The sequence below is a fragment of the Folsomia candida genome, unplaced genomic scaffold, assembly GCF_002217175.1.
Source record: "Folsomia candida strain VU population unplaced genomic scaffold, ASM221717v1 Fcan01_Sc002, whole genome shotgun sequence".
NCBI lineage: Eukaryota > Metazoa > Arthropoda > Collembola > Entomobryomorpha > Isotomidae > Folsomia > Folsomia candida.
In genome coordinates this window covers 7,597,340-7,613,124 of record NW_019091194.1, presented here as the reverse complement: position 1 = coordinate 7,613,124, position 15,785 = coordinate 7,597,340, and the positions used below count along the sequence as shown (strand labels likewise).

General features: G+C 37.1%; 1 protein-coding gene across 1 annotated transcript; it reads right to left on the bottom strand.

Moving 5' to 3' along the window:
* Positions 1–551: 551 nt before the first annotated feature.
* LOC110844026 lies at positions 552–15,403 on the bottom strand. Its single transcript, XM_022090120.2, has 11 exons — positions 14,477–15,403; positions 11,691–11,715; positions 11,426–11,476; positions 10,733–10,862; positions 3,060–3,147; positions 2,926–2,973; positions 2,487–2,623; positions 2,227–2,317; positions 1,984–2,145; positions 1,860–1,883; positions 552–1,754 (listed from the first exon to the last, which is right to left on the bottom strand). The coding sequence occupies exons 1-11, from the start codon at positions 14,526–14,528 to the stop codon at positions 1,666–1,668; spliced, it is 897 nt and encodes a 298-aa protein (XP_021945812.2). The 5' UTR covers positions 14,529–15,403; the 3' UTR covers positions 552–1,665.
* Positions 15,404–15,785: the final 382 nt, after the last annotated feature.

The window sequence follows — 15,785 nt, the reverse complement described above, 5'->3', positions numbered from 1 at the left end:
AATTGAAAATATCCGAGTAATCCGCCCACATCAACTACAGCTTAGATGAAGTATTAACGCATGCACACCCACTGGACTGGACACTGCGTAACCTACGGTATTTAACAGGCATGGATGGTGCTGAGTCGTTGTGAAGCTTGCTTGTTCTCACTCTTGACATGCCATATTATTTTGGGAATGGTGTATGTACCATGAGCCCCGTTTGCGTCATTGATATTTTCTAAGAAGAGGTAACTCGGCGGAAAATACCTTATTTTCTATTATTATCCACTCGAAAAATTATAAATATCTGTGAAGATGATATAATGAAGGTATTTTGTGGATGTTTAATCTTTACGGATTTACCAGCTTTTTGAGAGACAACTAATAAACCTGGAATGAATGAGTAGTGGAAGATAGTGAAACCACAGAAGCTGAAATGTAGGGAAAGGGATTGTGATGGAACATGCACATTTCAATTTTACACATGATTGCATTGATGAATTGGATGCAGGATTAAATAAATGGATGCAGATTTTCTCAGTCGCGTAAGTGTGTTACATGAGCACTCGTAAATTAACAGAAAATTCATTTATTTTATGTAATCCGTTCAGCTCAATTTCATAAGTATATTGTTTATCACGTAATTGCGAATTCTAAACATTTAACGCAATATTATCTGACCTTATAACGTTCACATACATTATTTTGCTATCCAACAATATGAATGTGCAAAGTTACATACATATTTGTGTGAAAAATGTGAGGTTGTAAATAACTAAATTTTCTTAAAACATTATACATAATATACGCATTCAAATAACACAAATTACAGTGACACATTTTCTGATAACACACTTATTTCAATTTCAATTTAAAGAATTTCAAAAGTAGGTTTTTAGGTTTAATTGATATTTTATCGCGAAATGAAAAAAAAATCCAGTGGGGCATTTTGAAACTAACAATAAAACCATGTCTTTATTTCATTTCTCTTTCTCTCTTTTTTTTTGCTTTCACCAGTTTATCCATCTAACCGTCCACTCCCCTCCTCTCTCTCTGGCTCTGCTCCGCTCATCAATAATTCATAAGAGTTTAAAGGCTGAATTCATAATGGAATGGTTGGTGGTAGTTGAGTGAGTAAAGTATAAAGTGAGTGCAGCCGAGAAGTACATAAGTAGATAGGTAGAAAATCGGTGGAAGTGAGTTGATGATGGAGAAAAATGAAAACATTTCAATTTTTGGGATTTCTTTCTCTTCTCGTTCAAATAAGTTAACCTCTAAAAGTTGGACTAAGGACTAAGTAGTTCTTTCCCTCGTCTTCTGTTTCACGACGCTCTAATTTTATGTAACAAGGTTGGGTTTAAACAGTGACTTTGTGTGCTTTATACATCATACATGCATGCACATTTCTTGTATACAGCCCAACAACCTTGCTACTATTTTTAAATTCTACAGTATAATCTACAACAACTATATTAACTCTATCGACACATTATGTATGTATATGTATATGTAGTACCAGTTAGATAAGAACTACATAAAAGTATTAATATTTACTTACTTGATAATACCCTATGGCTTTCTATATTGATTTAACCTGAATATGTAGGTATTTATGTATGAGGATTTATCATGATGACTTATAGAGTTTGCTATTTCTGTGGCATACAAACATGGATATGGGTGCTATGAGAGCAGGTAAGTTGTGCAGATGCAGATGATAGTCAAAAGTTGGAGGAGTGGACATATCGTCAATTTTGAGACACCTCCACGAACTGAAACAAATTAATTAGTCATAATTTACAGGATAACTACATATTTATTTGGGATGGTGATTTAAATAACTATGTATATATTTCAGGCAAATAAGAACTACTTACCAAGTAAAGAAGCTTCCCGATCATCTGAGGGCGTGTACAATAATGAAACGATGCATGTAGATAAATATATAACAACTAGGCATGCAACGAATAATTTTTCATAAGGAATAACGTAAAAACATACCTTGGAAAACAGGCGAAAGATTGATGGATCGCAAATCAGGTAATTTTCTTGAACTACCCACAATTCGTTCATCCCCATCCTGCCAGAAAAGTGTTGAAATTGTAGCAAGACAGCGGACCTTGGCTTCCCCATCCTCGGAAAAGTGTGAAGGCTCTAACGACACTTTTGTCATGGAATACAGATTATTTTTGTTGTATGTAAATTTGTATCATATTTTGGACAATGATCATACGCATATTTTACCATTTAGGGTGGACATGGTGGATTGCATTCCCAATTGGGTTAGGGGAACATTTGCCCTCTTCGGCTTCAGTTGTTCTACACCTTTCTCCACCTTAAAAGTTATTGCAAGATTATTTTTGTCTTTAAGATTTGTCAAGATAAATGTTTCAGTCATTTTTTGTATAAAGTTGCAAAAAAAAACATTTCCGCATTCCGAGAGTACGTTGAAGAAGACAAAGAAGACGTGAGATGGAAAAATAAGTAAGTATGGGTTTAATTACCATTTGGTCGTTGATGAACCAGGACAATCTAGCGGGTGGGAAGGATTTTGCGGAGGAGCAGTTTAAAACTAGATTATCTCCGTTTTCATACTCTTCCTGAATCTTTCCCGTTATCTGAGGTCCATGCTCCGGTAAATCTAGCAAAAGTAGGAGGAAAAACATTAGCCTTAAACCTCACCTCACGTTAATTGTCTCATCATCTCCACCCCACCTCGGAATAATGAACACTTTCCTATTCTAAATTGTTATGGTCTTCTGCACAGACCGTGCATGCTCTACATGCATTCAAATCTCTGGTTTAACTTACTGGTTGGTTAGAAACATTGCAAATTAAGGAGCGACACCACACACGTTCCGAGCTCAACATACCTCTTCTTTGTACATGCATTTGTGTTGTCTTGTTAACTTAAAACTAGTTTCAGTAGGTTTAAAAACTTACGGATAACCGTCATTTTTCCTTCTCCCGAAACTGACGCAAATGAGGGTCCTACATATTTATAAAAATTGAATCAATTTTTGAATGAATTATTGGCCAAAAACTTATGTCAACCGTCCGATGTAAGATTTTCTCACCTTCTGCAGACACCTCACATCGATATGTTCCTGTCGATCGTAAATCTAGGTGACGCAAGGTAACGAATTTCTGGTCAGAGCCCTCCATCTGTACACATGCAAAAAAACGGTTTTATATTGTTTCTTCACCTGCTGCATAAAACAAATTCAATTTAAGGTTTGAATAGCTTGGTCGATATACTCTGCACACAACAAGTTTTTTGTGCGTGGTTACACAAGGAGACAAAAAAACTTCATTTTATGATGCTCTGGACCAATTTAAAAGATTGATGTGGATTGAGATCGCAATGTTGGTAACGACATTTGAACGAGTTGAACTGCTCGAGTCCTGCACATTGATTACGTGTACAGTGGCACATGGATAAAAATTGTTAATGCACTTTTTCTGTTCCGAGCTGAGAGGTGAAATGTGAAAGGAGTTGTATATTTAATTTTTAACACATTTTCCGTGAACATTCCCCATCATGAAATGGAATGTAATCTGCAGCTACAAGGTAGCATCTTGTCTTGGGTTACTTTCCACTCACTCACCCCGTTACTACATGACACATCCCACGATCACTACTGCGACCACGTCCCCCGACGCCCATTACCTTTCTCCGCCGAGGATTTCGTGAATAAGTGGCCAATGGGACGCCCAGTTGGTCACTTATCAAGACAGTTCTTCCTATATGTATCGTCTCCTCAGACACCTATGTCTCGTATGTGCATATGTAGGTATGCACATGCTGTAGTGTCAGATTTCTCCTTAACCCGATATATGCATGTGGTAGATATTTTACTTAAAAAATTGTACAGTAATTACATAGTTCAAGGTTCACAATCATTCCTAAATCCATGTTAAATTATTAACCACTGCACTTGTGAAGAGTAAGATTACAAATTCCCAAATCGATATTTGTTATATTTATTATACATTAAGCAGCATCACTGCACCGGACACATAAATATCAATGCGTGTAAGTAGCTATACACAAACTGGGCTAGTTATCCATTTAAAATTTAAGAGTGAAAACATTTAGTTTGTTAGTGAGTGAGTTTAGGTCGACTATTGAGCATAAACTGTTGGATTGCAGCGGTGTGTGTATATATATTTATGTATGTACATACATATGTAGGCGCCGTCCAGTGTGGTAGCTAGCACTCCATTTAAAGATGAGTTTATGACCCTTCTTGATATTTATTTGATGGCTTCGTATGCATTATGGATTACGGTAGATGAGAGAAAAATGAGCAGAAACCCATGTGAAAACCCGAATTTCTGTGTGATATTCTCCTCTTTTTATACACTACGGCAAGAATTTCATTTCCTTCACATTTCAGGTTTCTTATTTTAGAATACAAAATTGTAAAGCATTTTTACAAACTTCTTTCGAATAATGGAAAATAACTTGAGGTAAGTAAATATATGTATTTCAAGTTTATTTATATTTTAAAATTTTGAACTGAAAAGCCTCAATTATTGACTGGATGCCTACTTTTGTGTGATATACGAAAGCTCTTATCAGCATTATATACAGTAACTACCAGTACGATTTATAGGAGTTCAGAGTTGATAGAATTTGCCAGTACAGTAGAGCTGTAAAAGTGGAAAGTACAGCAGTCTTGGTAAAATGGATTGGATAAACCAAAGGAACATAAGAATCAAGAATCCGCACTGATCCACTTACCTCAATTCATGTCAACAACTTTTGAAGACAGAGTCGGATTGGGTTTTCAAATTTGCATAACTAACAATCCGGCAGAGTTCTGCTATATTTATGTAATCTATCGGGCAAAAGAAAACGGCGAAGGGCAGATTTGGCTAATTCTTTTTTGGATCCCTAGCGCGTTTGGACAAATGGCACACGATACTACTGATTAATACCTGGACAAGAAACATGTTTCAAAACTCTAAATAATATAATACTACATGTCGAATTTGCAAGATCTAGATACACACTTATGTACGAATATTTATTATCCGTACATATCTAAGTATGCATGTACATCTTTGATATATTATTCGTTTGACAAAATGACTTTGCCACATTCACCTTAAACTTTTCAACCCCATAATATAGTCTAAATAAGATTTCGTATCGTTCGCTGTTAAGGTTTTTTTTCAGTTCAAATTCATTCCAATAAATGATTCCTCTTCCTTCCGCATCAGATTCCGAATCCAATATAAAATGCAAACCAATCTCAGAAGGCATTGCAGAGTTGTAAAAATGGTTAACTTTCCTGCGGAATCAACTCATATTACTACATGCATACCCTCCACTCAAAAGTTTAGTACACCAGCTTTCACCTATTCTTCCACTTTAGGTGACAACTATACGAACAGATAAATGATGTGAACTTGGAATGGATTCATTCAGGTGAGGCAAGACAACGGTATGTCTACTCGATCGTACATATGCATACGTGTTTGTGTGGGTGAAACCAACTCTGAACTTCTAACGAGGTTAATTTCCCAAGCACCACGACATCAGAATTTAACCTTAATCAGGTCATTCAAAATGGAGCCCAATTCCTGCGAGAGTTCCAATTGCATGCGAGAAAAGAAAGCAACAGGGCCACAAAGGGGGGAACGAAGACGCACGAGTCATTACAGTGGTTAGAGGAGAGAGAGAAAGAGAGAGACAAAAAGCCAGCGCAAGGAGATAAGGCGGAATATTGTCGTGCTTTTGACGGGTCAGTTCAATTCCATTTCACCATTTTTTTCATGACCCTAACAGCCCGCCCAACTCAATCGTGATAATGGTCTCGTTTCTGGGGGGATGTCTAACAAGGCAAAAATTTCTCTGGAACAAGCAGAGGTTAGGGTTCTCAAACAGGAACATTGTGATTTTTAAGAGACGTATTCGTACGCACATATGCAGAGATGTACAAAATTGTGTTCACACGTATGCACGTTGGTTCCTCCTTCCGCCAAGTGCGGAAATTTCTGGGATGCAATTGAATCATCCCACCGACCGCCCAATAACTTTGAGAAAGAAATATTTTAACCACGTTTTGATCGAACATGGACACCCTGTTACTGGCCCAAGTGCAATTTAACGAGTGAAAGTGAAGTACACCTGGTTTGGTTTGGTTTGGAGGTTCATTCGAGTATAGGTACTTATGTGATGTACTTCTTGTGATGCCAACTTGCAGAGAGAGAAAGTATGTAGTACTCCTGGTGGTGGTTTGGTTTCGTGGTGGATGAATATATCGCTTGCTTTCCAATGTCTGCTGCATGTGCTTCTTCTTCCAGTTTGTGGTTAAAGCTTTTCCCTTCCTGCTTTCCATCCACTTTCCAAAATAATACAACCATGTGATTCACATTCCTTTCTACCAGGTTCAGAACGGCGAAGCTAGATTGTGAACATTGTCTTCTTTCGTTGGCTTGGTTATCCAGATTTGTTGCAATGTTCATCCTCACATGCTTACACTTTCTCGTGTCCAACATTTTGCAACAAGCCATTCCTCAACAGAGCTAGAACGTGTTTTCTGTCTGGAAGTGGCCTAAATCTGTTGCGTAAAATTTAAAGCGACGGAAATATTTTGCGTGGGTTAATGTATGCATGCTTCCTTGCTCCGTCTACCCCTATCAAAAGGGTGATTTTGTAATGTGTTTGTTGTAACACAGACAAGGAGTCTTTTGAATACATCAGTAATCTATTTTTGTATATTTGCAAATGTGCAAAATGCACACTGTTTTGCAATATTAGTTCAAGCGAGCAATATGCACTTGTGTGTAATATAAATAAGTCCTTTGTCTGCATTATTGGGCATAGAAGCTCATGTTTACAGACCAAACGAGGAGCTTCAAAAATTACGTAACACTCTACTTTTTTTAGCCGTGTATGCATGCATAAGTACTTTGCTTCGCTTTGCTTTACAAGTTCAAATCACAATTTTAATCTTTTCTGACAAAGATGTATGTGCCAGTCAACTGGGTGACTGGCTGGAAACATTCCTTCCTCTCCCTACCGCTTTCTCCAGCCTGAGTTAGTGGTAGTCATCCCACTCGCATGATTGTGTGTGTCTGTGGATTGCGACCATTTATTGTGCATCTTCTTCTTCCTTTCTCGGATTCCTGTGCCTGCGATGTAGGTGCCTCGTGTGTGTGCAAGAGAGGTACAAACTAAACTCAACCAAACAAACCATTAGCTTGGAGCATAAACTGCTTTCACTTTTTCTCGCCCTCGATTGGAGAAGGAAAAGAAAGTAGAAAATCCCTCCAACGACCCAAAGATTGAGTTTCATTCAGACTCAATCTTTTCAGGTTATGATTTCACAAAATTTTAATACGTAAAATATAAAATCATGTGGCAAAATGTAAATGCATCCAATGTTGGTATTATTATTATTCACTCCATTAACTTTAACACAAGCTCAACTATTCACCAGTGCTCATTGTGCTCTATACATATACGCCACATGTACAAGTGTGTCTGTGTGTATGGGCATTTATAGATGGACCAGAGCTAAGTAGTAAAAGGGAAAAAAATAAACGAGCAGGTTCAATGTTCAATCTGAAATCTGTTGAAGCTCATCGAAAATCTCATGATTCTCCATTGAATTCGGTAAACCCTGTGGGAGTCGGTCTGGTGGTGGTGGTGGTCGAAATGTGGTGGTGGTAGTAGCGCTTGTGTGCTTATGGAAATAGAATCCAGCTCACTTGAATGGAGAAATTTACCAAAAAATGTAAAAACCCTTATTTTCATCCATACGGAAGGAATAAGGATACAGACAGACAGAGTACAGAAATGCGGGCGGGTAGGTATATGCGGACGAATAAAATCCGCTTTGTTGTATTTGTAAGAAAAAATTGAGGTAGCCTGGCAAAGTATTGTATACGTGAAAATGTCAATACCGCACTTTCACCATAATTCACTAAAAGGACGAATCAGTTCACTTGTACAAAATCTCATTAAATATGAAACAAGTAATATCGAAATCATTTTATTGCACATTTTAATCTCAAAATGCATGATTTACATAATCCATTAAATGAAACTTAGCCACGTAATTCTAGGGGTTTATAGCTGCATTAGAAGGGAGGTAAATAAAGGTTTTACGAGGATGACCACAGCCACCAAGGAGAAAATGGAATGCAATTTAAGCCATGTGAGATTAAATGGGATGAATGGATCACAAGCCCGAGTGCATCATGTTTTCCAACTGACGGGCATACATAAGTTGACACAAGTGGTTGAACCGGGTGGCATTTATGCTCCATGAAACAACTTATTTCTTCCAAATTGGGAGAAAATTCAATAATTATGACGTATTTTTCTTAAATCATTGCATCTATACTTCAGAAGGTAAGGTTGACGAGGTCATGAGAAAATAGAGCCAGGTTTTTAAAATGACTTCACACATTACATTTAATAAACCAACTGATGCATTTAAATAATTTTACAAAACTTTCATAACTTCGAATCTAATGTATGTTAATAAAACCAAATATTACATTATTAACAGTTAAATAGATACATACACAGATTTCAAATTAATTTATGCCAAATTGCATCCACAAAATATCATCTCAATTACAACTTCGTCGCATTACGTTCATTGAAATATAACCAGCAAGCACGACTAAAAATTATATAAAGACAACCACGCATGAAGTAAACTCAAGTGTGGTGGAAAAAAAGTTGAGACTTTTTATTCTCCATTTCGCATATTCTCATCAGAATTTCTCGGTTTCGGGTAATGAGAATTTTCGTCGTATCGTTAGATATTGTGTGTGTGTAGTGATTCTAGTCGTTTGTAGAGGATTTTCCTATTTCATAAAAGTCTCGCATACAATTATTATGATTAAAGGCTAAGTTTGTGTACCGAGTATGGTGGTCCTCAAGTGGTTCATTCATTTTGATATGGCTCATGTATGCAGATATTACAGATTAAAATATATCCAACAGTCGGTTTCGCACCAGTTGTAATCTGAATTTTTTTTTCTATGGAATAATTTCCTTCGAAAAATGCAGAGTGCGAGTGTGCGAGTGGGTGGAAATGAGAGAACAATGAAATATTATTATTGAACTGCTCAAGCTTATTCACAAATGCTAAATCTGTACAACGACGAAATAAAACCTGAGATATTTGACCAAATAAGTTGGACACCAAGCAAAGGGTTAATTTAAACTAGAAGAGCCTTCATGATACTAAACCACACCTGATGTAACAAGTATGTACGTAAATAGCGTTTCATATGTAACTTGTAATGTGTACATATATGCAATGACAACCAAATGAGCAAAGCCTATTCCATATAAAAATTAGACTGAATAAATAAGAAAATATCCCAAAACTTGTAAAAATGAAGGACGTGAGAAGTTCAGGTAAGATTTAACAACTGCTGCTGCCCACTTTTTCCCTTCGGAGTCTCAAATATTTTAAGTAAACCATCCACAATTCTGCAACGCACATTACAACCAAACATTTTTGAGCATATTTGTATGTGACTCGATCACAAGTTTCAGCGCTGTGTTTACTTTTTCTGTTTATTTTGCTCAATATTTAATTCCAAGTGTTTAAAGACTTGAAATTGTATTAGTTAACTAACAACCAACCAACCGACCGCCCGACTCTCGCTCTCTCCCTGAGTGAGTGAGCACGATCCAGTCAGACTAGAAAACTTTGAGGCTAATTCCCTGTCAAAGAGATGGAGACAAGTTTAGTTGCACTCACAACTTAGCAAAGTAAGTAAACTCTGCCAGCGTGTACCTACTTGTAATGTAACTGGAGGGTAAATCTTATTAATTTTTATTAAAGCGCAAGAATCAAGCTGGGCTTTACTTGCCCTTGCTTCCTCCCAGTTCGGTTTGGGTGACAGTCGCACGTGCTCCGTTTCTTCCAAAAACTTTGAAAGTGAAAGTGGCGAAACCCTTCGTGTCCAAAACTATGCTTTGACTCCTATGGAGATTCCTCTCCAGGAATTCACCACTTTCACGTCGACGCCTTCTCCTCCCCAATCAGTTTCTTTCTTTTAGCTCTTGTACATGAATATCGTCCTCGTCGTGGAATCCGTGCCCTTTTCTCATTGACTCTGGTGTGGGATCCAGCCTCGTGTTTGACGGGTGCGAGGAAGAGAGAGGGAGGACGCACTTAATGAAAGAACGAAGACGGCGAAAATACCCAGCTCACCATCCCGGCTTCCCACACTTCATCTAATGATTTGTGACAATCGATAACCAACTTGTCAACGGTGCGGGGTTTAATTTATAATTTGGGCTGGATTCCCTTCCTCGCTTTCATCAAATTTTATCCCCTTCGTGGATGCAGACATACATGTTTAGATAGATATGCATGTACTCTAGTAGATCTCAATAATATCCATGCCACTCCTATTTGCAACTACTTTACATAATTTAAAAAATATCTACCACGTAAACAGTGTGACAACCAGAATTCAATGCACCCGAAAGTACATAGTGTTGGATGCAGCAGGTTAGAAATTCTTTATCACTCGCCTTAAAAAGTTTGCACTTTCACCCTTTGTACTTTCACCAAGTTCAACCAGAGTATAAGACCATAAATCATGTTGGAAATCATTTTGAGCAAAAGCACATCAACAAAGCTTTGCATATTCATATTGGACCTAGGATTTTTTACACACGACTCTTTGAAACGTCTTAATGTATTGTAGACATGCGTAATTGCGTGAATTTCAAGACTTTAATAATTGTGTGACTTACGGAAACTGAGACGCCTGCCAGGTGATGAGTGTGTATGGGAGGCCTATAGCGAGGAACATATCTGAAAAATTCTTCGTTATCTTTGTACCACTTGATAGCATAAAGTCTGTCCGTTCCTAGCTCGAATGGACTGAAATAAAGCAAACGAAAGTGTGTTATAGATTGCACAAATTAATTATACTTGTTAGTACTTGATCAATGACTTGTAATATTGCGAATTGGATAAGTCTGTATTTTAGGAACTTTTTGATCCACTAGTAGCGCTCATATAAATGCATATGACAAAAATAATTAGACATCTCATCCTATCTCGTAGTATAATTTGAGGACATCGACAGGGAGCTAATTTTAGTCGCTAATGAATGGACATGATAAAGCGTTATTTTCGAAGTACAGAAAAGTGTACGTGTTTCGGATCTTGGCCACATGTTTGATTTCGTTAGTCAATAAGATATCATGTGAAAGGCCAGTATTCACCTACCAGGTCAACTCCCCTCTTTATGTCCATTCATGCCATTTCATAAGTCAGCAAGGCGTACACAGTTCAATAATAATAATAGCAGGAAGGAGAACATATCTGCAACTACATATGGTCGTTTGTTTCATTCTTATTATTGGATTAGAGAAGGTCCCGTGTGTCATGTCATTATTATTAGTTTTGTGCAATATGATAAGAAAACTTTACCAACTTACCACTCGAGGGTAGCATTTTCATTCTTCATCTTAAACGGGGGGACCATCACTCTGTTGGAAAATTGTTTCTATTAATGCGCGTCAAGTGGACATTTCTACAGTTTTCTGTATATATCTATAGTTTGCATACTTATTAACTAACCATTATTGTGAAACTACATAATTGTAAACTTTACAGGACATTTACTTACCTGAATAACTATTATATACAAAATAAAATACACAACAGAACACTCATTATATACGTTCAATAAGAAAAACATACCTTGATAGACGAAGCTTCCCCACGACTGCAAAATACAAAAAGAAGATACAAGTTTTAATTAAATTACGTTTCTCCCTTTTCGTATTTCATTGAAATTCATTGACATATTAAATAGGCTTCAGTGAAAGGCACTTGCGACACTGTAGATGTATGTATATTCGTAAACCTTGATCATACATAATATTTCTCTTCTCGCTTCAAATGGTTGTTCCAGCGTTGCATGCGTATTGGAAGGGAAGAATAAATATGTGTGTAATATTTGTTGTCACTGATAATAAATTTTACGAGGAATTGTTATGATGCAATAAAAAGATGATGCATGAAGAACCATTGCATGCACAAATGTATACATATCTAGAACACGTATTATGTACATGGTATTTCTTGTGTGTGTATATATCTGCATGAATTTGTGTTTATATGGTGCAATAAATACTAAAATTGTGTGTGGTTTATTGGCCGTACGCAAAATGTTCCAAAATTATCAAGCGATAAACTGATCATAATCATAAAATTGATAATAAAACAATTATTTCAGTGTTGGTTATACAGTTACAAATATCTAATTAAATTTCCCTGAATTTTTGGAAGGAATGTGATACACCCGCTTTTCTACTACTGCAACTGGCTGTTTGATTATAGCCTTCATTTATCCGCTCATAAATAATTTAAATCCTTTAAATTGTACACTCTTTGATCTGACCAAAGACTTTAGTGCATTCTCCGGAAATAAACTTTGCTTTCTTCTCGTCCTCTTTCCCTCTGAAGTGTCAACTCAACTGGCTTCAACTTTGTGAACTTTGCAAATTTTCGCAGTTAGACAACAAAGAAAATACAAAACGAGGTTTCAAAGGGCTGACACAACAAGCCAAACGAGTAAAAGAAGACGACAGGGCGAGGCAAGGGATTAAAATGCCCCTGGCACCCGACACATTTTCTTCTTCATTCGTCTCAGCCCAATTTTGACTCTGGTAAAAAGCACAGTCCCAACAGCGAACGATTCAGTTTTTTTAACCGGTCAAATAAATGTTGAAACTGTGTGTATATGAAACTTTGCAGTTTATAATATATCCTCGCAAAACAAAATAATGCAATTAAATTCTATAGCATGGGAATGAACAGCCAGAAGAATCCATATAGCACGTTTCCTTTTAAAATGTGTGTATGTAAATTCAGCCCACTTTCTCCAAATGATTGATATTGATGACATGCTAATAACATTTTTGGTTTGGTGGAGCACATTATGTGCGTGGCAAAGTTTAAATTCCTGACTGAATTATTGCAATCCTTCTTTAAAACTCGCATGCATTCTTGACACCCCTTCTCCTCCTCCCGCTGTTTAATTAGTCCAAACACTTTCACCACTTTCGATACTCACAAAACAAAGGCGGAGGCAGCGAGAATTCCACAAACAAACCACAAAACGGATTTAACACGGTGGTGCAAAGTACAGAGTGCGTGTGCTTTGCTGGGTTATTATTATCAACCAAACTGAATAAAGGAAGAAAGGAGTTTACACCAAAAGCTGGGCTGGCAGTTTGTATGTAAATATTTTCTATTTGCAAATGCAGCCAGCCCAGTAAAGGTTTTGCGGGATAAAGTCCTCAAACTTTAAACTAGACTTGTTAAATATTCTCAACGTCTAAGAATTACGTATATACGCACGTATGTATAATATCTAAGCATGGACCAGGACTTTATTCACTCTGCTTATATATTTACATAAATATCCTCTCCTATGCAAATAGTTTGTTATACTAAGTAAGAAAAAATCACAGTCTTAATATGTTTTACTATGCAATGCAGCATGAGTTGTTAGCATATTGTAGTTTTTTGAATCTATATGGTAGAGAAATTCTAGAACGTATGTACGTAAATAGGGCTGACAACAGAACTTTGATGGACGGAGCCCTTTTTTACGCACGTTCTTTTTCACTTGAAGTAATCTTTTGCTCTTTCAAGATGAAGGAAGCAATTTAAAAATCATCTGATCTTATCCAATTCCGCAATGCAATTAAGCCCTTTTTGAATAAGGATTGTAGGTAAGGAGAGTAAGTGGGTGAGACGAATTCTGTGAATTTTCTCGGGGATTTGATTCCATTAGTTATGCATTAAGTATTCAGGTGGGAGAGAGAGAGGTAAGTAGGCACAGTTAGTCGTAGAAGGACTAATATCAGTATGTGCAGTGGTTGAGGATATGAATTTGATGGGCTGCTACCCGCTCCTTGCTTGGCGTGTTAGAGGAGATAAGTGGTCGAAAAGGCCGAGAACAGGTCTATTATAAGGACGGCCGTAAAAGGAGAGATCCATCAAATTCATATTTTATCAGGAATCTCTTGGCTCACTCCCTTCACTTGTTGGAATTCTATCGGGACTTGGATCTCCTCAGTCAAAAATCCACTCCCTCTTCTTCCAAAGCCCTGTAACCACCACTTTTGCTACTCTGTCCAAGTGGCCAATTTTTATTTCATTCACTCGCCCAGCAACCACAACCAAATACAGATTCCTACATAGGTGAGCGATACAACCTTGCCTACATTACGGTAACTTTCCTGTAAAAATCGTTGTGGATATTTTACAAAAAAATCAAGGTTTCCATATCCCCCCCTTCCGCCCACTTTTTTCAGAAACAAAGGAGAAAATGAACATCTACGGGATTTCCCTAGAGCCTTTTGATTAACGAAAGCGTATATATGCTGACAGAGACTTGTGAGGAGCATGGTCTGTTCTTTTCTCCTCTTTGTTAGCCTTTTCACTTTAGCGTTTCTTTGATTTCTTGGCCTTACCTGATCCAATAATGAAGAGGATAATCCCCAACTCCTTAATTGACTTCATCATTCAATTCATTTCATCATCTGCTAACATTCAACAAGGAAAACACGCCCTAGGCACCACCGACAACGGTATGTTTCCTTTCACACAATCCGGATCACAGAACCCAACAAGTTGAATCACTGCACTTTACTGCAAACAACAAGCAGCGAATGCACAATTAATTTGTTCACTTTCTTTATTTCGGATTTATAGAGTTGTTAACTCTTATTGAGTCAAAGTGCTTAATTTGTTTTGCAATTTTTAGCAATAAACGGATCGTGAGACACTTACAAATTCGTGGAGTTTTAGTTTTAGTTTATGTACCATTCAGTAGAGAGATTGTCGAGTCAACCAAGGGTTATCAGTGAGTAACTCCTACTGCAATATGTAGTGAGCTTGACTTTGAAAAAAATGCCACGCTAATGAAGAGAGGAAATGATTTCACAATATATTTAGTTGTCGCGTATGTGAGAGCAGAGTTCAAGGTGGCTCGACTACAGATGATCAGTGTCAGAGGATGTATGCATATCAGTGGACAAAAGCGTGCCTATTAATTGAATTTCTATGCTTCTGATTCAGTTTTTATCCAGTCATGGACGGCAATTTTCAGAAAATATAAAAAAAACTTTGTCACTTTAATAATACTATTCTAAATACTTTTATACGTCAGCTTGCTTTTTAGGACTTGTTCTACATGTATTTTATTATTAAGTTTTATAGCGTTTCTAATTAATGGAATAACCTATGCACAGAAGCAGTTGCTTTATGCGGGGGCAATTGGAGACGCCTACGTTAGACTTGTGGTTGTGTTGTAATGCGTGGACGTCAGACCAAAGTCGAGGAGAAACTGAGCACTTTTCTCCCTCAACTTTCCCTTCCCTTCTTTTTTCCCGTTGGTGTTGGCAGGTGCCTGGTCGCCCTTCTTCTGCCTCGTTCCAAAAGTCCAGCAGAAACCACTCTGTGAGTGAGAGTTGCAAACTCTGACTTCTCCCTGCATTTTGGTCGTATGTAGAAATGAGTTAAAATCAGAGAAAAAGTGAGAGAAAGTACTTTCTCTTTCAATATGCACAAATAAAATATAAATAGTACGCCTTTCAATTTTGATCATGTTTTTGTCTTCTAAAAACACAAATAGTTTTTCTTGTACGATAATCAACTCTGGTTATAAATAGGTAAATACCTGAGATTATAATCAGGGCAGTTTGGTATCTTCCAGATATTATAATTTTGAAAATGTATTGCAAAACGGCTTAAACAATAATCAACAATCGTAAATTCACC